This window comes from Caenorhabditis briggsae, assembly GCF_000004555.2.
Source record: "Caenorhabditis briggsae complete genome, chrV, whole genome shotgun sequence".
NCBI lineage: Eukaryota > Metazoa > Nematoda > Chromadorea > Rhabditida > Rhabditidae > Caenorhabditis > Caenorhabditis briggsae.
In genome coordinates, this window is record NC_013488.2 from 1,831,537 (window position 1) to 1,856,288 (window position 24,752).

General features: G+C 41.0%; 7 protein-coding genes across 7 annotated transcripts in view; 5 read left to right on the forward strand and 2 right to left on the reverse strand.

Annotated features, from left to right (window-relative positions):
* Cbr-nas-9 overlaps window positions 1-872 on the forward strand; it is a gene marked incomplete at both ends in the record, with an annotated part of 3,389 nt that extends 2,517 nt beyond the window's left edge. Inside the window, 3 exons of the mRNA XM_045236664.1 lie at window positions 46-115; window positions 338-424; window positions 468-872. Coding sequence (XP_045093853.1) covers window positions 46-115; window positions 338-424; window positions 468-872 — 562 coding nt within the window. The remainder of the gene's footprint in view (window positions 1-45; window positions 116-337; window positions 425-467) is intronic.
* A 43-nt stretch (window positions 873-915) lies between these two features.
* On the reverse strand, window positions 916-6,324 carry CBG08826 (the record flags this gene model as incomplete). Its single annotated transcript, XM_002635474.1, is given in 8 exon segments — window positions 916-1,087; window positions 3,911-4,143; window positions 4,203-4,997; window positions 5,000-5,211; window positions 5,259-5,520; window positions 5,569-5,912; window positions 5,958-6,096; window positions 6,142-6,324. Coding segments are annotated over 8 exon segments (2,340 nt in total).
* A 505-nt stretch (window positions 6,325-6,829) lies between these two features.
* Window positions 6,830-8,997, forward strand: Cbr-hsp-6 (the record flags this gene model as incomplete). Its single annotated transcript, XM_002635475.1, has 5 exons — window positions 6,830-7,173; window positions 7,220-7,304; window positions 7,355-7,578; window positions 7,626-8,542; window positions 8,591-8,997. The coding sequence occupies 5 exons, from the start codon at window positions 6,830-6,832 to the stop codon at window positions 8,995-8,997; spliced, it is 1,977 nt and encodes a 658-aa protein (XP_002635521.1).
* Window positions 8,998-10,560: 1,563 nt separating this feature from the next.
* CBG08829 lies at window positions 10,561-12,165 on the forward strand (the record flags this gene model as incomplete). The annotated part of the gene is made up of 3 exons (XM_002635476.2): window positions 10,561-11,601; window positions 11,743-11,943; window positions 12,100-12,165. 3 exons carry the CDS (start codon window positions 10,561-10,563, stop codon window positions 12,163-12,165), a joined length of 1,308 nt encoding a protein of 435 aa, XP_002635522.2.
* Window positions 12,166-12,608: 443 nt separating this feature from the next.
* On the forward strand, window positions 12,609-15,242 carry CBG08830 (the record flags this gene model as incomplete). The annotated part of the gene is made up of 5 exons (XM_045236665.1): window positions 12,609-12,911; window positions 12,961-13,016; window positions 13,063-13,469; window positions 13,516-14,004; window positions 14,572-15,242. The coding sequence occupies 5 exons, from the start codon at window positions 12,609-12,611 to the stop codon at window positions 15,240-15,242; spliced, it is 1,926 nt and encodes a 641-aa protein (XP_045093854.1).
* A 4,921-nt stretch (window positions 15,243-20,163) lies between these two features.
* On the forward strand, window positions 20,164-22,667 carry CBG08831 (the record flags this gene model as incomplete). Its single annotated transcript, XM_045236666.1, has 6 exons — window positions 20,164-20,484; window positions 20,533-20,658; window positions 21,277-21,342; window positions 21,407-21,794; window positions 21,861-22,279; window positions 22,506-22,667. The coding sequence occupies 6 exons, from the start codon at window positions 20,164-20,166 to the stop codon at window positions 22,665-22,667; spliced, it is 1,482 nt and encodes a 493-aa protein (XP_045093855.1).
* Window positions 22,668-23,310: 643 nt separating this feature from the next.
* Window positions 23,311-24,752, reverse strand: CBG08832 (the record flags this gene model as incomplete). Its single annotated transcript, XM_002635479.1, has 3 exons — window positions 23,311-23,591; window positions 24,456-24,623; window positions 24,671-24,752. The coding sequence occupies 3 exons, from the start codon at window positions 24,750-24,752 to the stop codon at window positions 23,311-23,313; spliced, it is 531 nt and encodes a 176-aa protein (XP_002635525.1).

The window sequence follows — 24,752 nt, forward strand, 5'->3', positions numbered from 1 at the left end:
CGGCCGGTCGGCTGAATTTCCCGCCCAAATGGAAAAAAATTCCAGCTGCGGATTATCCTACGTGGGACGAACCGATCCAGCCAATCCGATCTACTTGAGCTTCCAGTGTGGTGATGTAAGAAATTTTGGCCGGCCGGCCGACCGACCGCCGACCAACCGCCGAAGAAATTTTTGCCAGAGAGTGTTTGCGTACGCAGCATTGTTTTTTCAAAAAAATCATCGTAAAAAATGTACACAAACACTCTCTGGCCTTTTTGACGCGTAATTCGGCAGGCGGTCGGCGGGCGGTCGAATGGAAGCCTCTCGAATTGTTCCAGTTACAGTAACCCTTTTTCAGAATCGCGGAGTAGCAATGCACGAAACCATGCACGCTTTGGGTGTTAGTCACCAGCATCTTCGGCTTGATCGAGATAAATACATCAAGGTTGGAAATCAAATTCTGAAATTTTCAGACTAAAAGTTTCCAGATCGATTGGTCCAATATCGATCCTCAACACTACGACACCTTTGCGATATCCGATGCGAAACTCTACACATCCTATGGTACCAAATACGCCTACGACTCTATAATGCACTACAACGCCTATCTCGGCGCCAAGGATCCATCGAAACCGACAATGATCCCACTGGTGAATCCCGCTGAAAATACACCAAAACTCGGTCAACGCGCCAAGCTCACCCGAGCCGACATTCGGTTGTTGAAGAAAATGTACTGCCGTCCCGGGTGCGACGATCAGAATGTGCATTGCGGGACGTGGGCGTTGCACGGGTACTGTAAGATGAAGCAACATATGAAGTGGATGAATGATAATTGTAAAGCTATTGTGACAAGTGTTGATAATAAAATGTATATTGGAATTTTTGAAAAATAACAAAACAAGAAAAACAATAACAACAAAGCATGATAATAACGAATTATTTGGCTACAGTAAGCCAGTTGGAGATGTGGAAATTGATGTTCTTCGGCGTCACCGTTTGGTTTCGCTTCTTGGCCGTCTTCTCGAGCTCGTCCAGATACTTGGTCTCGACACGATCGTACGCTTCTTTGGCGTTGTCCGTAAGCTGTCCCATCAGGATCCATGGCTTTCTGGAAAAGTGATAATTGTGTTTAATCAGACAACAGCCTTCATGAATAAATAATTTGGTTCTATGTGTCATTCCCCACACTATCCGAAAAAACGATTTTTTTCCACGTCCCGGGTGTTTGTGACGAATGCATCAAAGCTCCGCCCCTTTCATCATCCCCAATGTCCATTTCATGATTGTGCAATACACAATCATTTACACAAAACCACCATCGCCAACCATCGCTTTTTCTTTTTCTTACATTTTTTGTATCTGACAGGATGACAACCACGTTTCGAGCTGAATCCGTGGGTGACTATTGGACTAGTTGCGAGAATCGGTGAGTACTGTAGATGGATGACTAATGCTGACTAATGATGGGAAGAAAATAAACTATGTACTGTAATCCATAGTTTTTTAAGGGCCAAAAACAGGCCAAAAAGTGGCCGAAAACGGGTCGAAAATGGGGACCTGGCGGGCCCTGCCATAGCTTATCTTAGGATAAAAAAATTCGCCCAACTAAATTGGATATTATAGAACTCAATGAGCACTACAAATTGAAACTATTTGGAACACTGTATCATGTCTATGAACAAAGTTACAAAGCCATAAAGCTTCCTAGTCTATAACTTTGTTCATAGACAAGATACAGTAATCCGAATAGTATCATTTTGTAGTACTAGTCCAGTACTCTCATATCGAATTCAGTTGGTGCAGGATTATTGATTCTAAAGGAAGTTATGACAGATCCCGCCATGGCCCGTGTTCCGTCTGTTTCCAAGCCTGCTAACCCCTAAAAGTTTCAGCTGGAACATCGAACTTGGTAGACACCGTAACAAACGACTCTTCTTTAATCCATGCGTCATTGGAATGAGCCTTGAAGAGGGCTACGCGCATTTTGAGAACGAGCATGGCAACGAGAAGCTCGAAGGCATTCTGGCCTTCATTATGAAGACGTCAAGGAGCTCGATACCACTCAAAGAGCTTCTTCAAACCGACTTCGTGTGCCGTCGTGGACTTCTTCGCAACATTGCCATCAATCAACACTCTTCAAACTACATCAGTTTCTTTGGCGTTCGTCAGCGTGGAGTTATCTTCTTGTGTGAAGATAAAGCATTTGGAGGACTGCCTGATAAACTGCGTCGTGCCATGTACTACTCGCTTAAGTTTGAGCAATTGATGACTCTTCCGGTAGGTACGGTAGTAAGCAGAATTCGAACAATGACTCATATTCAGCAGTCGCGTCATGTTACTGCGTCGAAGACACAAGAGACGAAAACTGTGATTCAGGCGAGCTTCGAGAAAGAGGGCGCAGAGCCAATTCGTGTATTCTATGCGGCCGAGGTGGACTGTTTGGATCCAGCTGGAAATCCTGTAGAATTCAAAACTATCAGCAAACCACTGGAAACCGGGTGGGACAAGAATCGCACAATGGCTTGGTACATGCAGTGTGCCCTAGCTAATGTGAAGACTGTGGTCGTTGGTGAGAGGCAGAGAGTCAGCTTGAGAAATGTTAGTTTTTTAATCTCACAAGGGAAGTGTTTTCAGAGGGGCGTTGAGAATTTGCTGCAAATTTGTACAAAGACACTTTCGAACATGCCGAAAACGGTTTCAGCAATATCTCGGTCCCATTCCCAATAGGAATCAAAATATGGGCTCTCAAAGTGTTTTCAGTACTGAGTTTTGGCTAAAAATGCTCGTTTTACGAGCTTTGTAACTCGTTTTTCAGGATGTTTTTGAATGCGAAACTCATTTTCGATTATTTGAACATTTCTCTATCATCTGAAACAGTTTTTTAACATTTTCAACAAAAAAAATTTTTTTTGAAAAATTTTGAAAAAAATCACCATGGGGTCCCCCACACTTTGAAAGTGATTTTTTTAAAAGTTTGAAAAAATGTTCCAATTATTCAGAAACATAAAAAATAGCATTCTGACAAAATTTGACAGCCCAATTTCGTCTTTGGGCTCAAAAAATCTCCAAAATGTGATTGTTGTTAGAACTTTGACTATCCGTAACTTCTTGAACATAGCTTGAAATGAACTGAAATCTATAGAAATAGGTTCATATCTTGTGTGCGATCGATTCAACAGCACCTCATAAAATACTTATTTACTTGGAAAACCATTGAAATTCATCAAAAAGTATCAAAAAGTGTCTAGAGGGCCGAACTGGAAATCTAAAATTGGTTTCAAAAAACGCAAAAAAGTTTTACTACAGTGGGGTTCGAACCAGCATAATCACGCCTAATGAGTCACCTTCTTACCACAACACTACACAGCCACATTTTCTTATCACGTGAAAGTGGTAGAGGAAGGAGGGGGAAGCTGGAATCGCTTGTGTGGCAAAATCGACCCACAATTTCAGACGAAGATTTTCAGCTTTCTGGTGAGAATGGGACCTAGATTTTTTTGTCATCGTGTAGAGGATGTCTCTAACTATATGCACTGAAATTTTCAGAAAATTCTCAACGCCCGTCTGAAAACACTTCCCTTGTCAGAGAACCACATATCAATTTTCATTCAGATCAAAATCCTGGAGACCGAAATGATCTACGCCAATCGAAATCATTCGTGGAGCCGAGAGTCTTGTTTCGAGCATATTCATACCACGTTGTCGTTTGTCAAGCATCATCTGACCCACGACGGAATGTCATTGAAATTCACTGCCATCAACGGCACTAACTACGTCTCCACCACTCCCTATGGAGAGTATATCGTTCCACAGAACTTCCTTCGTCATTTTCCATTTTAATTAATCAATGTATTTTCATGATTCTCTTACCCTGTGCTTTAATTTCTACCATACCGCTTCACTAGGCCACCCTTACAAATAATAAACTCACAAAGACGACAATTGCGGGTTCAATTTGAAGATTCCTGTCGACGGAACACCGTACAGAATGTTGTTAGCGAATCGCGACAGCTCCACGTTTCGTCGCCGAGCCAACATTGATAGCTCATCACGAACATCACTAGCAAGAGCGTTAGCCACATCTGGATCATCAATGTCTTGGCGGAAAACTCCAGGAGCTCCTCCTTCTTCGTCTTCGATCATCGATGACAGTTTTGGATGAGCCTGAAAATTTTCAGATGAGGATTCAGTTAGAATCCCTAGCTTAGAAAATAAGAACTTACAATGAAAAGAGATCGAACGAGCGAGACGATACAGAGTGCTGGAAAATCGTCGAGAACTGTGGCGATTGAGAGAAGCCGCTTGACAAATGCAGCAACTCTAGATAAAGGAACTGCTTTTCTCCTTGTTACTAACATGGTCTCCAATGTCTTCGCTGCCATTACAATTTGATTTTTTCTTTGCTCTGGACGCTTTTCAAATGGAAAATGATTCAGGACTCGATAGGCAAGTCGATAGAACTTCGATGGGTCAATGTTTAGAAGCTGTCCGTCTCCTGACAGAATAACGAACACTGTATTGATGCAGTGAAGTTGATCCAACGGCTTCAAGTTCTCGTTTTGAACCATGTTCTCCATAGTTGACACGATGTCCTCATAGAATTCAATACTGAGCAAGTGAGCGAATTTGCTGAGTCCTTCAAGAACCGGCTCCAGAAGAGCCGACGATGGCATTCGCTTGAGAACAGAGAAATAGGTTTGGAAAGCGAATTTCATCGCTTCAGTGGCATGTTTCATCTTCTTTGTCAACGATTCCTCTGCCTCCACTTCCAAAAGGTCGGCTTCAAGTCTTGCCAATTGCTTTTTGTACTTTTTCGCAGTTTTACTGGCTCTCTCCTTTTTGATCTGATACTTCTTAGCAATCAACGCATCCTTTCCAGACTTTTTATCTTCGTTTGCAACTTCAGTGATATTCATACTGAGAAGAGTCTTCAACAACTCTGGCGACACCCTTCCCTTTCGTTTCGTTACCAGTGTTGAAATGGATCGAGAAGTGAAGAGAGTGATTTTGAGATGGAGACCTCTTTGAAAACTGTCCGAATAGCATCGCACACTTCTTTAACAACGGTTTCATTTTTGGCAAGGGAGAGACGAACGAGACTAGAGATGATGTTGGTGGAGTAGTTGAAGTGTGGAGCGGAGATAACAATTCGAGCCAGAGCCTTTACTGATAGAATGCCCATCTTGAAAGTGAAAGTGTTCTCATCATTATGCCTATCCTTTCCAACCAACTCTAAAATTTATTTATTGCATATTTTTGGCTGTTCTTCAAGCGCTTACTATTCGACAACTTCTCACATAACTGCAGATACTTCAAATGATATCTGAGCAACGACTCCTCGAAATTCACCAAATTTCTTGTCTCCTTCTTTTGTTTCTGCGATTTTTCTTCCGCTGTCTGCTCACGAATCGCGTAACCCGGAACAATATCAAGCAGCACTTGAAGCGTACTAGCCATCGCCAACTTTTGTACGGGTTCTCGGACTAGTGAATGCACTTTTTCTCCATTGCAGAGATTGTAGAGATCGCGGAGGCGAACAATCTGAAAAATTAAATTTTCATAACACTTCTAGCTGTATATCTAGCTTACATTAACTTGTGGATTAGCTAAAAGCATATTGGCATGAGATGCAATTGTGTCTTTGAACTCTTGTAGCAATTCTCTTCGTTTTGTGATAAGTTCAGAAGCAGAAAGATGCGAGAAATCTTCCTTGTGTGGCTCATCCTCTTCCCCTTCATCGATATCACTTTTCTCTTCTTCCTCTTGTTCTTCTACTTCTTTTTCCCTGGTCGGCCTGATAAGTGTTCCGTCTTTCAGCTTGATTGGCAACAATTCTTCATGACCTTCTTCGAGCTGTCCGGCGAATTTTCTTTTCTTTGTCTCGACGTCATCTTCATCTTCGTCTTCGTCGCTATCTGCTCCACCATTTCTTTCTGAAAATATCAACCAATTTTATTTGTTCATTATCCTGTTCTCACTTCTATCAAGCCTTCGTTTTGCGTTAGCGAACGCACTATTCTCCCAATCGATATCAGCATCCATCATATCCAACGGCAAGTCTTCCTCGTCGTCATTTTCGTAGCGAGCTTCTCTGTCGGCGATGAAATCGTCTTCAATCTGTAAAATTCATTTTTTTCTGTCTTTGTTGAAAATAGTGTTTACATTAACAGCTCTTTGCCGCAAGTCAGCAGATTTTCTGGCTTTAATATCTGACATTCCATCGCGAATTTCTCTGGACAACTTCTTCTTTTTCGCCAAACGATTCAAGTTCTTCGTCGTTTTTCTCGTTTTATTCGTCTTCATCATTTTTAGCTTCTCTTCGCGAGAAGCGGAAGCGAACCCCATGTTTTCTGAAATTTATACAATTAGGAAACTTGTTTTCTATAGCTTTTAGAAGACGAAAAACATGAAATTTCCTTTTTTCAGTAATTAAACACTTCTTTTTGCACAAAGAATAAAATAGTCTAGTAAATAAATCGGCTAAAAACTCTGCCGCAGGCTGCAAAAAGGGGCGGTTTCGCAACGCGCGCACACTTTTCTAATGAAATCGTCGCGAGACCTGGCGCCGACCGTACTTCAAAATGGGCGGAGTCTCGGAGTGCCTTGAGAAGTGTATTTTGAGTTTTCAGTTGATGCAATAGCCCGTGATAAAAGTTTCGAGAATTTTCTCCAACATTCTTCTGTGTAAAATCATAAAACAGAGGTTCTAAGCTATTTTTCTCGACTTTTTGCATCATTTTCGGTCCGAAATGCTCTCACAATTCCCCATTTTCTGTCAATGATGCAATCCGTTTCAACTTTTCCAGTTTATCTTGCTCAACCGTTTTAATTTGTTTTTCTTTCAGGCATTATGCTTTCTGCACGATCATTCTTGTCTTCCGCACGCACAATCGCTCGTTCGAGCTTTATGAACACCAGAACATTGTCTGATAAGCCAAAAGGTCATGTTATCGGAATCGATCTTGGAACCACAAACTCTTGCGTCAGTATCATGGAAGGAAAAACTCCAAAGGTTATTGAGAACGCCGAAGGAGTCAGAACCACCCCATCCACTGTCGCTTTCACCGCCGACGGCGAACGTCTTGTCGGTGCTCCAGCCAAGAGACAGGCTGTTACAAACTCCGCCAACACTCTTTTCGCCACAAAGAGATTGATCGGAAGAAGATTCGAAGACCCAGAGGTTCAGAAAGATCTGTAAGTTGATTTCATTCCGCGCCATTCAAAAATTGTGATATTTCAGTAAAGTTGTCCCATACAAGATCGTGAAAGCCAGTAATGGAGACGCCTGGGTTGAAGCTCAAGGAAAAGTGTATTCCCCATCTCAAGTAAGTCATTTTTTGTGGTAATGATGCAATGTGAAGCATTTTCGTTCTAGGTTGGAGCTTTCGTGCTTATGAAGATGAAGGAAACCGCTGAAAGCTATTTGGGTACCACCGTCAACAACGCCGTTGTTACTGTTCCAGCCTACTTTAACGATTCTCAACGTCAAGCCACCAAGGACGCCGGACAAATTTCTGGACTCAACGTTCTTCGTGTGATCAACGAGCCAACTGCCGCTGCTCTTGCTTACGGATTAGACAAAGACGCCGGAGACAAGATGTAAGCATGAAGTTTTTTATTTAGTATCGAAGCAAACTGTTTTTCAGCATCGCTGTGTACGATCTTGGAGGTGGAACCTTCGATGTGTCTATTCTTGAGATCCAGAAGGGAGTTTTCGAGGTCAAGTCCACCAACGGAGACACTTTCCTCGGAGGAGAAGATTTTGATCATGCTCTCGTTCACCACCTTGTTGGAGAGTTCAAGAAGGAGCAAGGAGTTGACCTCACCAAGGATCCACAGGCTATGCAAAGACTTCGTGAAGCCGCCGAGAAGGCCAAGTGCGAGCTTTCCTCCACCACCCAAACCGACATTAACCTTCCATACATCACCATGGATCAATCTGGACCAAAACATCTTAACTTGAAGCTAACCAGAGCCAAGTTCGAGCAAATCGTTGGAGATCTCATCAAGAGAACCATCGAGCCATGCCGCAAGGCACTCCACGATGCTGAGGTCAAGTCTTCTCAAATTGCCGACGTTATTCTTGTCGGAGGAATGAGCAGAATGCCAAAGGTCCAAACTACCGTTCAAGAGATCTTCGGAAAGGTTCCATCTAAGGCCGTCAACCCAGACGAGGCTGTTGCTATGGGAGCTGCTATCCAAGGAGCTGTTTTGGCTGGAGATGTCACCGACGTTCTCCTTCTTGACGTTACTCCACTTTCTCTTGGTATTGAGACCCTCGGAGGAATCATGACCAAGCTGATCACTAGAAACACCACCATCCCAACCAAGAAGTCGCAAGTCTTCTCTACTGCTGCCGATGGACAAACTCAAGTGCAGATCAAGGTCTACCAAGGAGAACGCGAGATGGCTTCCAGCAACAAGATGCTCGGACAATTCTCTCTTGTCGGAATCCCACCAGCACCACGCGGAGTCCCACAAGTCGAGGTTACCTTCGATATTGACGCCAACGGAATCGTCAACGTTTCTGCCAGAGATCGTGGAACCGGAAAGGAACAACAAAGTGAGTTTTGGAGCTGAAAATCATTTTCTAATTTGTTTTTTTTTTCAGTTGTTATCCAATCTTCTGGAGGACTTTCGAAGGACCAGATTGAGAACATGATCAAGGAGGCTGAGAAGAACGCCGCTGAAGATGCCAAGAGAAAGGAACTTGTTGAAGTTATCAACCAAGCCGAAGGAATCATCCACGACACCGAACAGAAGATGACCGAGTTTGCTGACCAACTTCCAAAGGACGAATGCGAGGCTCTCCGAACCAAGATCGCTGACACCAAGAAGGTTCTTGACAACAAGGACAATGAAACACCAGAAGCCATCAAGGAGGCTTGCAACACCCTTCAACAACAATCTCTCAAGCTGTTCGAAGCCGCTTACAAGAACATGGCCGCTAAGAACTCCGGAGGAGCTGACGCTCAAGAGGCCAAGACCGCTGAGGAGCCAAAGAAAGAGCAGAACTAAGAAGTTACTTCAGATCTTTATAACCTCAATTCACGAGTCTTTTTTGTCTTTAAGCTTTTCTTGTATTTCTTAAAAATTTAGTTATCACATTTTTTTGTTTTTGTTTTCTTTTCCCCTGATTCCCATAATAAGTATAGGTTAGTTTTAGATTTTTACCAGTTCTCCCATTAGTCTGTTATGTTCTGCTCTTTGTGCCGAATTGGCGATGGTTTTATTGCGAGAATAGGGTCGTGAAGTTTGAAATTTGATAGTATCTATCGTTTCATCAAATTTGTAAATATTTGAGAACTAAACCACACAATTTGGAGCCCCCCGAACCAAGATAGAACCCTCGCCCGTCCTCACATGATTTGTTAAAAATCACGGTTCTTTCCTCTTTCACATTGTTGAATTTTTTTCGTCCCCCATCCCGATTGGTCTCCATATATATATTCATGCATGTTTTTTTTGTTTTGCATGGAAATTTTCTTTCATTCTCAATAAACTAATTTCAAAATTTAATAAGAATTATTTTTCTTCCTTCTGTTCGGATCTGTTTCATACTCTGCTTCATTTCTTTGCTTTTTCTGCCGATGTCCTTTTTTTCGAATTTTTACGTTGACCTATTAGAAAAAACTTGTTTGATATCTGCTGATGATGTAGCGCTTCGTATGTTTCGAAATATATTTTTTGCTATATTTTCCGGGCCCGCCTTTTTATCATTTTATCATCGACGTCAATGTTTGGTGCGAGGCACGCGAGCTACTTCTCCTTCGCCCGTTATTATTCGCCTCTTTTTCACTTTTTATGCTCTCTGAAGCTGTTCCTGAAGTGCCAAGGAGCCTATTCAAACTGAAGAACGAAATTCGGTTTTTTTCTCTCTTCAAAAAATGTGTTATTTGATTTTCTCGAAAACGTTCTGGTTGTTTGAACTTATCGAAAACTATTTCAATGAAATCGGGTGGTTTTACAATGAAAAAAAGAAAGATGGAAAGTAGAGAAATTAGATTCCAATCGAAAAGTTTTGTTTCTTCTTCAAGAGAGAGAGAGAGAGAGCTCTGGCGATATTACACACTTTTCTCTCTCTCTCTCTCTCTCTCTCTCTCTCTCTCTCTCTTTCTCTCTTTCTCTTTCTCAAACACAACTGCTGGAGAGAGAGGATAGATCTTTTTTGTAAAAACTTTCCTTGTTTTTTTCTTATTATGTTCTTCTTGCTTCCTCTTTCTCATCTCCCTCCTCCCATCTAGTCTTCGGCGGTCCATTTCATTTCTTAGAACTCTTTTTCAAATATTCCATGGGTTCCTTCACTTCCAAATCAAACGAGCTAGAATCGTTTTTGAACAATGGACGTGGCAATGTATGTTTACTGTGTGTATGGGAATAGGCGGTGCACTAAAGATCAGTAGAACTCTATTGTGTTTGTTCAAAGCACGTTCGCACAGAATATAGTTTTCATTTTTAGCTAGGTCTTAGCCTATATTTCTGCTCCACTATCAGCTTTTTCAAAAACAAAACATCAACATTTTCGTTATCAGCACTTTTACAAACAAAATCCAGCTCCCCTCCAAAAATTAGTTCTTTCAGATGACGTCTGCTGCTAGGAAAGTGTCCGTCTTACTGGGTGCTCAATGGGGAGATGAAGGCAAAGGAAAGATCATTGACTTCCTGATCGAGAACCACAAGATCAACGTCACCGCCAGATGCCAGGGAGGAAACAACGCCGGACACACCGTTGTCGCCAACGGACGCAAGTACGATTTCCATATCCTGCCAAGTGGAATTATTAGCCCAACATGCTTCAACGTCATTGGAAACGGTGTCGTCGTTAATCTGGACGCCTTCTTCTCTGAGTTGGCTCACAATGGTGTTCTCTCGGAGCCGGGATGGGAGAAGAGAATCATGATCTCTAGTGAGGCCCACTTGGTCTTCGGAGTTCACTCTCAAGTCGACGGACGTCAAGAGGACTCGCTGGCCGCCAAGAACAAGATTGGAACCACCAACCGTGGAATCGGACCAACCTATAGCTCGAAGTGCTTCAGAAACGGAATTCGTGTTGCTGACTTGATGGCCGATTTCGAGGAGTTCTCCGAGAAGTACCGTCGTTTGGTGGAGCATTATAAGAAGCAGTTCCCATCGATTGAAGTTGATGTTGATGGAGAGCTTGCGAGATTCAAGGAACATCGTGAGAAGCTCGCTGAGCTCAAGCTCGTCGGAGACACCGTTGGATTCATCCATGAGCAACGCACCAATGGAAAGCAAGTGCTTATCGAGGGAGCCAACGGAGCTCTTCTTGACATTGACTTTGGTACCTATCCATACGTCACCTCTTCCAACTCAACTGTCGGAGGAGCTTGCACAGGACTTGGAGTTCCACCAACCGCCATTGGAAGCGTCATTGGTGTTGTGAAGGCTTACCAAACTCGTGTTGGAACGGGACCATTCCCAACTGAGCTCTTCGATGCTGATGGAGAGAAACTGCAATCGATCGGAAAAGAAGTCGGTGTGACGACGGGAAGAAAGCGCCGTTGTGGATGGATCGATCTGTTCTTGCTTCGTCGTTCGGCCATGATCAACGGCTACACGGATATTGCTCTGACGAAACTCGACATTCTCGACACTTTCCCGGTGAGTTTTTTCTCTATCTGTTCCCTTTGACTTTTCATCGCAAGGGGTGTAAAGTGAGTGATGTCAGTTAGAAGAGATAGAAGATAACGAAACAAAACGCACGTGACGACGATGATACCATACAAAAAATCGAAATTTCAGACCATCAAAGTCGCCGTCGGCTACAAGCTCAACGGACAGACGCTCACCGCGCCACCAGCTCAGACGAATGCGTGGGGAGCCGTTGAGGTCGAGTACAAGGAGTTCGAGGGTTGGATGGAGCCAACTGTCGGCGTGAGGAAGTACGAGGATCTTCCCGAGAAGTGCCGGCAGTACATTCAGTTCATCGAGGAGTTCATCAAGGTGAGAGGGGGAGGTTTATACGGAAAAAAGTGAGGAACTAAATCTAAATGTGGTGAAAACAGCTGTTGTCATGTAATTGCTATGGCTTCCTGCCTACCAACCAACCCACCACAAACCGCCAGAAAACAACAATCAATCAATATATCGTCGTTGCAGGTGCCAATCGTGTACATTGGCGTTGGAGCGGAGCGCGAATCTCTCATCGTCCGGCAAAAGCAGTAACCTACGACGACGAAGCTGAATCTCATTATTTCTCTTTTTCCTTTTCTTCAAATATTCCAAAAAATATATAATTTTTCGTGCCTTCTTGCACCCCCTCAGGGACTATTTTCCTTCTCTTAAAATTCATCAGAACTTTGTTCTGATTTTTTTTTACATAATAATCCCAACACAGTATTCTTCTTCGTTTTTACTTGTTTTCTCTCTAGATAGCATAATCTCCCTGTTAGCTGTCGGTGTAACCGTCTACCGGTTTCGAAAAGTCGTCTCTCTCTTCTGTTTTTCTCTCGTTGTTATTATCTTTCTTTTTTTTTTTTCTTTTGCCCCCCCTATGAATTTGAAAATGTTGAATCTCCGACTTGGCGGCTTTCGCATATGGCTCTTTGAAAACCATACTGATTTTTTAGGCGATTCTTCTTGACAAAAAATCGAAAAAGGTTTCAAGAATGAGCGAAGGTGAGAAACTCGAATCAGAACGGCGAGAGGAGGGTGAAGAGGAGGACAAGGAGAATCTAGACGATTCGCGAGCCAACAGCTCGCTGACCAACTCGACGTTTCTAGCATCGGGAAGAATACAAAACGAAAAAGCAGAAGTCACTTCAGAAGGCGTTCTGGACTTGACGAATCTCTCGCTGACGAACTTGGAGCGAAACTTCCACGTGGAATATGCGAAAGTGAAGAATCTGGCGATCAGCGGGAATAATTTACAGAAGTTCACCTATATGAAGTTGTTCCCGAAGTGTGAAATTGTAAGGAAGGACATCTGGACAAGCAGAGATAAAAATTAAATTTTTGCAGCTCGACGCCCAAGATTGTCAAATCAACAAGTTTATCGCTGATTTTAACTATAATTTGTAAAATTTCTATAAAATTTGAAGCCTTAAGATTTTGTATTTACAGACTAGAACTATATTTGTCACGAAATCAACTAAAAGAAACGAATCAATTAGGAAGGTTCGAGAATTTGAAAATTCTCGATTTATCATCGAATTTAATCGAGGATCCAGTGGTTTTTACGCTGAAAACGCTGGAAATTCTGAATCTAAGCTCCAATTATTTGACTGAAATCCCGGATTTGAGTAAATGCGTATCGTTGAGGTCGCTGAATTTGGCGGAGAATAAAATTGCGGATCTTACGGTAACAGGGAAGCTAATTGGATTTGAAATCAATAGATTTTTCCAGAAAATCTCAAATTTAATCAGCCCGACAAGCCTTCAAAAACTGGATATCTCCTCGAATTCTATCGACGATCTTTCTCAGTTTTCAACGTTTTCGCAATTCAAAAAATTAGATGACGTGGCAGTTGGTAAGCTTCAGATCCTCTCGGTATCGAAATTTTTCGAATATTCCAGCTGAAAATCCTTGCATCGTTGAAGTCGTCGAATCCGACAAATTCGAATATCGGTCCTATATCGTTGCCTGCTGCTCGGAGGCTTTGACATCTATTGACCATGAAAAAATCCAAGATCACATTCAAACAGAAGGCGAGTGGCTTACGCTTCAAGGCGGAATCAAGAAGATCGGTCCGGGTAGCCACGTGGCACTGTGCGAACAAATCGCATCGCACTTCCCGAAAGCCGAGAATGGACCTCCGACGCCGGCGCAGAAGTCGTGTCACAAAGCACTGGAGAAGAGGAGGTCGATGGCTGTGGAACCTTCTGGGGATTCATCGGTTCGAAGCGAGGACACTGTGAACTCGGTCTACTCACCGTTCCGCGAGTGGAATGGGAAGATCGGGAAGAATTTGAATTTGAGGAGGACGCCTGGAAGTGTGGGGAAGAATAATTTGCGGATGTGCTCACCGCCAGAAGCCAGGAAGAATCGATCGTTTACATTTCAAAGTGAGCTTTGTTTGAAAAATTCTCGAGATTCCGTACAGTACCTGTCAATAAAATACCGTAAAACCTGAATTAGAAGGACCCCTTTAATAGAAGGGCCCTCCGGAGGTATTTTGAAACAATGAAGGGCCTTTCCCAATTGGAAACTTGTCAGTCGAGCTTCAGACTCTTGAAAATGGTCGAAATGGCCGAAAATCAACTTAAAAACATAGTTGCAAACGGGCCGGCCCGGGCAGATGGCGGGACGGCATATAACTCGGCTTCAGAACAGGATATTTTGACGGATTTGATATCAAATGATAGATCTCGACGGGGTCCATTTTAGCTGTACCACACGGGCCGGCTTCGGGTCCATTAACATGCCGCGGGCCGGGCTAGAATGGCGAAAACCCCGATTTTGGGCAAATTTGCGATTCCCGAGGCCGGCCCGTGTGGTATTACTAAGATGGACCTCGTCAAAATCTATCATTTGATATCAAATCCGTCAACATATCTTGTTCTGAAGCCGAGTTATCTGTCGGCCCGTTTGCAACTATGCTTAAAGACCCCCCAAAAACTCATTTTTTGCAGATTCTGCCAACCAACTGGAGTCCTTCATCGCCACGCCTTCACCTACCCAACGTCTTCAAGAATCCACACGAACCACTTCAACAGAAACCGTCATCTGTTCGGCTAGAACGGAGCTCAGTTTCACTGTGGACGGCCGAAGCGAATCCACACCTCTTCCGATTATTGAAACGCCAACGAAACTGCCAGAACGTCAATTGACTCCAAGTGTAGCTGAAGTGTCTTTCGCTTCTGACGAAACTGAGGAATTAAAAAATCGAGTGAGGGCTTTGGAGCAAAAAGTGACGGAGTTGAGCAAGCAAAATGAGACACTGACGGCGATCAACGATGCGCTGGTGGACATTCTGGAGACGTTCAAAACGGAGCAGGCGAATATGTGGAAAGCGATTCGGAGTCAGATTCCGACGCCACAGAATATGACGAATTCATTAGTCTGTGAAACTGAGGAAGGGCATCATGTACATCAAGTGAAATGGGACATGCCTTTAGTCAAGGGATATCGAATCTTCGTGGACGGTAGTTCGTGTGGAGAGGTTGTTGGGAAGAATCAGTCGGCGAGGATAACCGATTTGACAGCAGATGAGCCGCATTTCGTGCAGATTCAACCGATTGGAAATAACGGAGAGAGTGGGGAAATATCCAAGAAGCTTCATATCAAACCACCGCCCCAGTGATTAATTTAATTTAATTTTTTTTCGTCCTCGTTTTTATCTCCTGTATCATTGAATATCTCTAACATCGTGCAACGATACTCAAATTTGAGCTCAAATAAACTCATGTATCTCTTGGCTCGCCTCTCCCCGAGCAAGCTTATATGCGCTCCATCGCACTGGGGGCCCTGCTCTCTTTTGCTCTTTTCCTCTTTTCCCTCTCGAGGAATGCTGAGACGGCTATTTCGAACTAGTTTAAAGTTGAATGTGTGACGTGCAGAAGGAACACAAAGTGGAGACTCATTTCAAGCGATTTCTTCCTTCTTATATATATCTTTGTTTTTTTCGCTTTTTTTCTATTTTTTTCGTTTTTTACAAACATTTAGCGTTTAAGCTTATAACCTATGAGCAAGAAACATAGCTCAAAAATGTTCAATGAGAAGATTCTAGCTAATTTTAAATATCGATTTTTGTTGGGGATTTTGCAGTGCAAAGCTTTGATGATTATTATGAAACAAAGCTCATTTCGTTTGCAATTAATAGAGAGATATAGAGAAAAAACGACGAAAAATGAGAGCTTTGCATTGTTTGTCTTTGTTCAATGGGTTTTTCTTCTGGCTAGTTGGCACCTTTTAGAAGAATATGTTACAAGATTTTGAAGCTTAAGTTCCGAGTTATCAGCAAAGCGCGTTTGCTGAATTTTGAAATTCAAACTCAATATTTCGCTTCAACATTCGCATTATTTCCTTCAGCTGGAAGGCATCAATGAAACAAAATCTGCAAGAGAGTTTCTTCCCCTTTTTCTTTTTTTGGAATTATCATCATTTCAAATGCGGCAGGTGCAATTGCTAGTCAGACGGAAAATGAGGTTATGCTTCTGATTTTCGTGAGATTCGTATAGTTGGAAAGTCACACAGGCTACGAAAAATAGAATCTTTGGAATTCTGACGAGCTAGAAGTTTTGTCAGCATAACTTTTTATTATTCTGATACTAAAAAATCGGAGCTGGGGAAAAGAAACGCCGGCGGTCAGTGGTCGAAGGTCCCACAACGACAACTACAGTAGCCTAAAAATATTTTTTTTCCGGATTTTTTTCTCGCTTTTCGTGCGTTTTCCGCCAATTTTTTTCCTACCAAAAAAACGTCGACTTGTTTGGGGAAATTTGAGTTTGAACATCTAAATATGGGATTTTTGAGAATTTCATTTATCTTCTTATAAGAAAACTAACTTTGGGGAAGCGAAATTTTTAATTTTCATGACAAGAATTGACAGCTTTTTACCGAATCTGGATTCTGAAAAGATACCTTGAAACCTGTGGCCCTCTAACTTTGACTGATTTTATCTAGGTTCCTGTGAAAGATATCAAAAATCAGTCAACTGATAAATTGTTTATCATACTATTAGAAATATTTTATCAGTTGACCACATTTTGATATCATTTATAGGACCCGAGATAATTGAGCTTAAAGTTAACGGTTGAGTTTGCAAGCGGGTAGCTGTATTCTCTACTTTAAGCTTAATTATCTCAATTTCTGTAAGAGATATTAGAAAATGGTAACCTAACAAAATGTTTATTATAACATCAGCAACATTATATCAGTTTACAGATTTTTGATATCTCTCATAGGAACCGAGATAATTGATCTCAAAGCGCACGTATGGGGCTGCTTCTACTAGAGCATCAAATTTAAAAAGCTTTCAAAATTCTCAAACGTCCAGTTCTATGTTTTTTGATCAATTTCTCTCTCTTTTTCTCCCTTGAGTTTTACCTCCTGGTTTCTTCCTCTTTCACTTTGTTTATTTTCTTTAGGTTATCCCATAGGTTCTCTTTTTCCCCTTCCAAATATTTGCAATTCGAATTAAAACAACCGATTAAATCGAGATTTTCGATAATTTTTTTTCTTGCAATCGTCATTTTTCGAATTCTCTGACCCTCTCGTTGTTTCCATAATCTTCCCGCAATGAACACCATGTAATTGTTGACTCATTTTTAAATCGGAATTCAATTGACTCTGGTAATCGGTTTCTAACCAGTTTCGGGAAATTTTCCAACCAGATCCGGTAACGCGTTTGCCAACCAGATTCGTGTAAAATTCCAACCAGATTCGGAAACTTTTAATTTTCCGACCAGATGGTCTAATGTGTTCTAATCATACTTGCTAAATCTCGGCCCTGCCCGGCCCGCCGGCCCGGGTTCCGAAAACTTCAAATTTTTCTGTTAATTTTTGATACATTTTTGCCAAAATAACAATATTAAAGCACGAAATTTATCTCATGACCCTTCTAAAACCTGAAAACAAAGAAATTTTGATAAAATGTTCCCAAAAATCCAATTTCTCTCAAAAAATGACTTTTAAAAATTTTTGCCTCAAGAACCCGGGCCAGCCGGGCCGGGCCGGGCCAGTGAAAATTCCTCCACCGGCCCGGCCCGGCCCGCGACATGTATGGTTCTAATAGATACCCTATTATCTCGATTCCTAAGAAAGATATTTAAAATTTGTCAACTGATAAGATGTTTATCATAATATCCCCAATATTTTATCAATTGACAGATTTTTGATATCTCTCAAAAGAGCCGAGATAGTTGAGCTCAAACTTGACAGGCCCTTCCATTACTGGCTCCACGGTATTTCTACTTTGAGCCAATTTATCTTGATTCCTGTAAAAGATATCAAAAACTTGACAACTGATAAAATGCTTATCATAATATCACAAATGTTTTATCAGTTGACTTATTTTTGATATCTCTCACTGGCGTCGAGATAATTGGAATACGGTAGTCAATTTCCAGGAACTTGGTTACCTTGTTTCTGTTATTCGGATTCATGGGAACCCAATTAAAAGTTGCATTAACTTTTTTATATTTTTTCTTACCATGTGTTACTTTTTGAAACCTCTACTGTGATGTCATTGCGGGAAGATAGTCATGATGACAAAACAAAAAGTGCAAAACCGCCCGGGTGCACTCACACCTCAAAAGTTGTGATCAATACTGCTGATTCAGCAGTCGAGGGAAATTTTTGAAGATTTAGATACTGTATCTATGAGGTCAGCAAGCAAAAAAATTGTTTTCAAATCAGTTTACCCCTTGTCACTTACTTCCGTTTACTCTAGATCATATGGCTCTGACCCTTCAAAGATATTTTTGAAGATGCAGACATTTTCACTAGATCATTTTTTAAAATTTATTTTTGGGCCCTTACTGAAATTTCAAAAAATGCTCAAATTTTCTGATAAAACTGTCTGATCAGCAAGTTTCTACTACGATTTTGAAGTGAGAGACGCAGAGAAACGAGACACACTGCGTCTCTAGCCCTAAAACATTCAAATGCTCAGAACTCGGCTCAGAATCGTCGTATATACTTGGTTTTAATCTCATTTTCTTGGAAATTTTGTCTAGTTTTTAATGAAATATGAAAATCGATTGTTTTGAAAGTTTTTGTTCGGGTAGAAAAAAAGAAAAGGGCATATTTTGGTTAGAAAAGGGGTGTTGTGACATTTTTCTGATTCAAAACAATTCTTTGAAGATAACAATACACTGTCCAAACTATCACAAGTCCTTGACGGTTTGTTTTCATTTTTCTCCTGTTTTACGACTAACAGAGATAGGTTTTCATAGTTTTTTTTTGAGAAGAAGATTCTAGAATTCTTTTTCTTACCAGCATGAAATTCCGTTTTGTTTAATCTTGAAAAAAAAAACAATGGTAAAATTTGAAACACTTTTTCTCGGTTCCTGTCAGAGATATCAAAAAATGATAAACTGATAAATTATTTATCATAATATCAACAAGATTTTGCCAGTTGCCCATTTTTTGATATCTTTCAAATTCTGACTAACATTTGAGGCAATTTTTCTCGGTTCCTGTAAAAGATATCAAAAAGTTGTCCACTGATAAATCATTCATCATAATGTCAGCAACATTTTGTCAGTTGAATATTTTTTGATATCTTTCCCAGGAAGCTAGAAAAACTGGGTCAAAGCTAGCAATGTAATTGGCGTCCCAGTTACACAAAAGCCTTTAATCATGACAGTCAAATTTGAGCAAGTTTATCTCGATTCAAGGAAAAGATATCAAAAATTTGCCGACTAATAAATCATTCATCATAGTATCAGCAACACTTTATCAGTTGACAAATTCTTGATATCTTTCACAGAAACCGAGATAATTAAGCTCAAAGTTGACCAAATTTCTAACCAAAAATCGAAGAACAAATGTTTCTGCCAAAGATCTTGTATCAAGATCTGAGCATGCTATATCAATGTAACCTTCAGTCATTCGTTATTTCCATCATCCAAAACCATCAATCTCATTTTACTTTTCGTCTCCCCCCAATATCGTTTTTCTTTACCTATCTGATCATGCAAACACAACATTTCACATGAGACACCGTCGACTTTTCACACCTTCTCTATTTCTCTAATTCTCCTGATCTTTTTTCTCCCATTTTCTTCGTCTCACTTTTCTTTTCATACTTTTTAGGCCAACCACACACACACACTTATTTATTCATATTTTGTCGATTATCCGATTAGAAGAATTTTCGAGAAATTTTCGTATTTGATTCTGTTTTTTTGTTGGGAAGTTGAAATTTTTAGAACAAAAGAAAGGTTATAGTTTTGATAGTTTGTAATTTTTCTACCATTTTTCAGACCATTTTTTTCAAATTTCGCGTCCCCTTAAACCTGTAATAGAGGGGCCCGTAACTTTTAACTTTGACCCAATTTATCTAGGTTCCTGACAAAGATACAAAAAAGTTATCAACTGATAAATGGTTTATCATAATATCACAAACATTTTATCAGTTGATACATTTTTGATATCTTGCACAGGAACCGAGATATACTAGCTTAAACTTGACAGTGCCCTTCTATTAAAGGTTCCTTCCTTCAGCTTCTTTTTTATTACATTCATCTCAATTTTTTCCCATTTTCAGAAAGTTCTATATGTCAACAGCAGAAGCCACGTTCAGTTTACTGGACGAAGAGGAGGAACGAGATGAAGTTGGACCATCCTCCACATCCGTCGCCCCGCCCCCCAAGAACCGCCCATCCCTCCGATCAATCTCCCTTTCCCAGGCTCCAAGTGCTCCACGGGACCTAGAAAATGGGAATGGACAAAACAGTTGTGCAGAGCTTCATAAGCTCACTGCTGGCTCGACTACTTCACTGACGTCCCAGTCAAAAAATGCCAAAAAGGTTAACAAATTCTACAAGAAGCAAAATGAGCTATTGGAGAACTTTAAGAATGATAGCGAGCAGATTGAGGTGATAAACTTTAATTGTGAGTTGTGTTTAAGAAAAAGAGATTTTCAGCAATTCAACAGAACTCGACGACGGACCACTAGCAAGGAGGAGGATGACATTGAAGAGATAATTGCGTCGATACCGCCAGTGATTCCAGAGGATAAGCCACTGGTGGCTCCATTGGTGAAACATATCGTAAGTTTGGTTTGTGTTATTAACCGTCTGATGTGTTTTTTCTTTAATTGATAAGAGTTCAAATTATTACAAAAGTTTTACCGTACCTAACTTTCAACTTATAGCCAGCCCACTCTAACTTTCAACTTTAAACCCATATCTCGGTTCCTATGAAAGATATCAAAAAGTGATCAACTTATAAAATGTTTATCGTAATATCTCCAACATTTTATCAGCTTTTTAATTTTTGACATCTTTCATGGCAACCGAGATATATGAGCTCAAAGTTGAAAGCCAGACGTGTCCAGTCTTCCGATCTACCGTATTTCCTCCAATACATAGAATCCCACACTAACTTTCAACTTTAAGCTCAATTATCTTGATTCTTGTAAAAGATATTAAAATGTGCTCCACTGATAAAATGTTCATCAAAATATGATCAACATTTTATCTGTTGACACTTGTTTGATATCTTTTATGGCAACCGAGATAATCGAGCTCAAAGTTAAAAGCCCTTCCTTCCCCCCAACACCTAGCCTTCCGATCTATCTGTTCCAAAAAGTCCAAATCCCGAAAAATCACTAATTTCCTGTGCACAAGCTCACCAATTTTTGAAACTTTCCAAACCAGTTTTTGAAGGATGGAACAGACGAACCGGAAGTAGTTATCTTCGACGTGCCACGCAGTCCTAGGAATCCTAGACGAGTGAGTTGGGCCCCTGGATATTTCAAAAGAAATCTTAAATGGGTCAAAATCTTCCCAGTTTTAGAAGCCAATGGAAAGGACGAACACTGAAGAAAAATCGTTCGATGAGAAGAAGGAGGACGAGTCAGGCTCGGCGGCTCGCATGGCGAAGATCACACTTTCAGTGAATTTCATGCTCATGGTGGCCAAGGTGGTGGCATCTGTCTTATCCGGCTCAATGTCCATCATTTCGTCTATGGTGGATTCCGTAGTGGATATCACCTCAGGACTTGTGATCTCACTTTCGGAACGAATGATCAAAAAGCGGGACCCGTATTTGTATCCAAGAGGAAGAACTCGTTTAGAACCACTGGCACTGATTTTGATTAGTGTTATCATGGGAATGGCATCGATTCAATTGATCATATCGTCAGTCAGAGGAATCCATGATGCAGTTCAATATGATCTTCATGGTGGGCTTTTAGAAGCTTCAAGACTTTAGAAGCGCTAAGAAAACATTATAAAATCGATATTTCCAGGAATCGGAGAAGAGCCGAAGCTCAATGTCACCATTACCTCTGTAGTCATTATGGTCTCCACTGTCCTTATCAAATTATCCCTCTACGTTACCTGCAAACGGTACAAAGAACCATCTGTTAACGTTCTTGCTATGGATCATCGCAACGATTGTATCTCCAACACAGTGGCTCTTCTTTGTGCATGGCTCGGAACTAAATACTCCTATTACTTTGACCCAGTTGGTGCTATTATAGTATCTATGTACATTCTGTACACATGGGTGCAGACTGGAAGAGAACACTTGGCAAAACTGTCTGGAAAAACTGCAGAGCCCGAGTTTATCAATAGGATAATCAAAGTTTGTTTGGACCATGACAGTCGGATTTCTCATATTGATACGGTTTATGTTTATCATTTTGGAAGCAAGTTTTTGGTTGAGGTAAGAGATCAAACATTTGGAATAAAGGGTTGCCGTAGAGGCTCTATGCATTTTGAACTCATTTATCTCGATTGCTATAAGAGATATCAAAAACTTGTCAACTAATGAAATGTTGTTGATTTTACGACAAACATTTTATTAGTAAATAACGTTTTCATATCTCTGGTAGCAATCGAGATAATTGAGCTCAACTTTCAAAGCAAGTTTGATAGTTCCAAATTTTCAGGTCCACATCGTTCTCGACGAAAATATGATTCTTCGTGAATCCCACGACATCAGTGAGACCCTACAATCCAACATTGAAAGTTTGCCGGAAGTTGAACGAGCATTTGTCCACACTGACTATGATTATGATCATCATCCTAATGACGAGCATAAAGTTGTTTAACTTTTGCCAGTAGCCTTTTTTAGTATTATCAGTAGAGCGCATTTTTTATAATTTTTTTTCTATCTTACCTGTTACCACCTTATTTCAAAAAGTCCGGTTTCATGACAGAAATCAAAAGAACTCTGAATCTCTCCCCTTCCCATACTTCATAATGCCTTATTTTTTTAATTTGCATAATTACCTTAAACCTGTAATAGAACGGCCCTTCAACTTGGTTCCTATCAAAGATATAAAGAAGTTGTCAACTGATAAATTGTTTATCATAATATCACAAACATTTTATCAGTTGTCCACTTTTTGATATCACTGATAGGCGCTGTGTTATAGCCCTTCTATTACAGGTATACTTGATTTTTTTAAATAGATATTCACATATCTTCTTCATAAAAATGTTCAATATTTGTTTAATTTTTTATTAGTTAATAAAATTAAATAATAAATAAACAAATACATTAAAAAATCATCGTAGAATTTGAAACTTTTTGGTGGTGTCTTGGTGGTGGAACTTTTCGAATGGGATAAGAAAAATAATAATTTAGGAAGAAAGAGAACAAAGAAACAGGAGAGAGAGAGAGAGAAGTTCTGAAAGGAGAAATGGGGCAATTTTTCGCATGAAAATAAGTAGAAACATAATCATCAGTTTTTACTTTCCGCTGCTCAAATAGCACAGATTTCCAGCTCCGCAGGTGTATCCAGTTGGGCACACTCCGTTGACGCACGATCCGAGGACTCCTCCGGATCCGAGTGGGCAGCAGTAGTTGTTGGTGTTGCACATGAATCCAGTTGGGCAGACTTGGTTCACGCATGGTCCAGTGCTGTTTCCGGATTGACATCTGCAGCAGTAGTTGTTGGACGAGCAGAAGAATCCTTGTCCGCAAAGGCCTCCGAGACAAGCGGCGACGGCTGGTCCTCCAGAGCAGGCGGCTGAAAAAGTAGGGGTTGGGTTTGATGGGTCTAGTGATAAGTTGATTGCTCATTCTCCCCAGCTACTCGGTAAGGATATTCTGACTCCCTCCGAACCTCCCCACTCTTTTCCAAGTTTCTATATTTGGAAGTTCGCTTCCCTCTCTTTCTGATATGAGCGCCCTCGTTGCGCTAAAGATAGAAAGATAGTGGGTTCGTGCCCGAACTTCTTCGCGACTTCGTGAGACACAGAGTCTCGGCTAGCCGATTTCTCACGAGCAAACATAAAAGTTCTCTCCATCTGCGTAGCTTCGCAAATATTTTGGTATTTATGTTGACCCGTAAAGGGAGTCGAAACGGACAGATTCGGGAGGGGGGCGAGTTTGTAGCAATCATTAGGTAATCAGTGTGTGTGTTTGCCTCCCGGGGAAACGGTACCGGAAATAAATTGAAAATGAACGGAGGTGAGGCGGTTGGATTTTTGAGCTCTAGCGAACGCTTTTGAGCTCTAAAAAAGGATAGTATTTTTCTTTGAAATCAATGAAAAACTGCGCATTTTCAAAAACATAGCAAACATACTAAAGCCGATCAAACTGAAACAAGTTTATGACAAAGTTCCCGACCAATTAGTATTTCAAATTTCAATTTCTGCACAAAATCTGACCATGGCCCGCTATACATCCGTTTTTGGGCAACTTCCGACCAGAACCTGGTAAAAAGATCAGTTCGATTTTCCCAAAATAGATCAAACATTTGGATAGCTATGATAGGCAAGTATCAGTTAAAATGAGCAATTATTAAGGCTACTGTAGCAGGGAAAATCCTATAATCAAATGTCTTATGGTTTTTTTTTTGAGTCAATCGTCCTCAAATGCAAAAACTCACTATCAAGATTGTTGTTTCCTGGGCAACAGCATCCTTGAACGCAGACAGCTGAGACGGAATATCTCTGGCATTGGGAGGAAGAACTGCAAGACGAGTAGCAGTTGGCTGGGCATCCGAACTGCCTCTTCTGACGGAACACTGTTGAGTTGGCGTCACGAAGCTCTGGGGCTGAAACACACAATTTAAAGAAAAAAGGTCTCAAAGTGACAAGTTACCTTGTTGTGCGTCCTCTGCGTTAAGAACCCAGAAGCAGGCGAGAGGGAGGATGATGCAGAAGGAGATGGCGAGTTGCTTCAT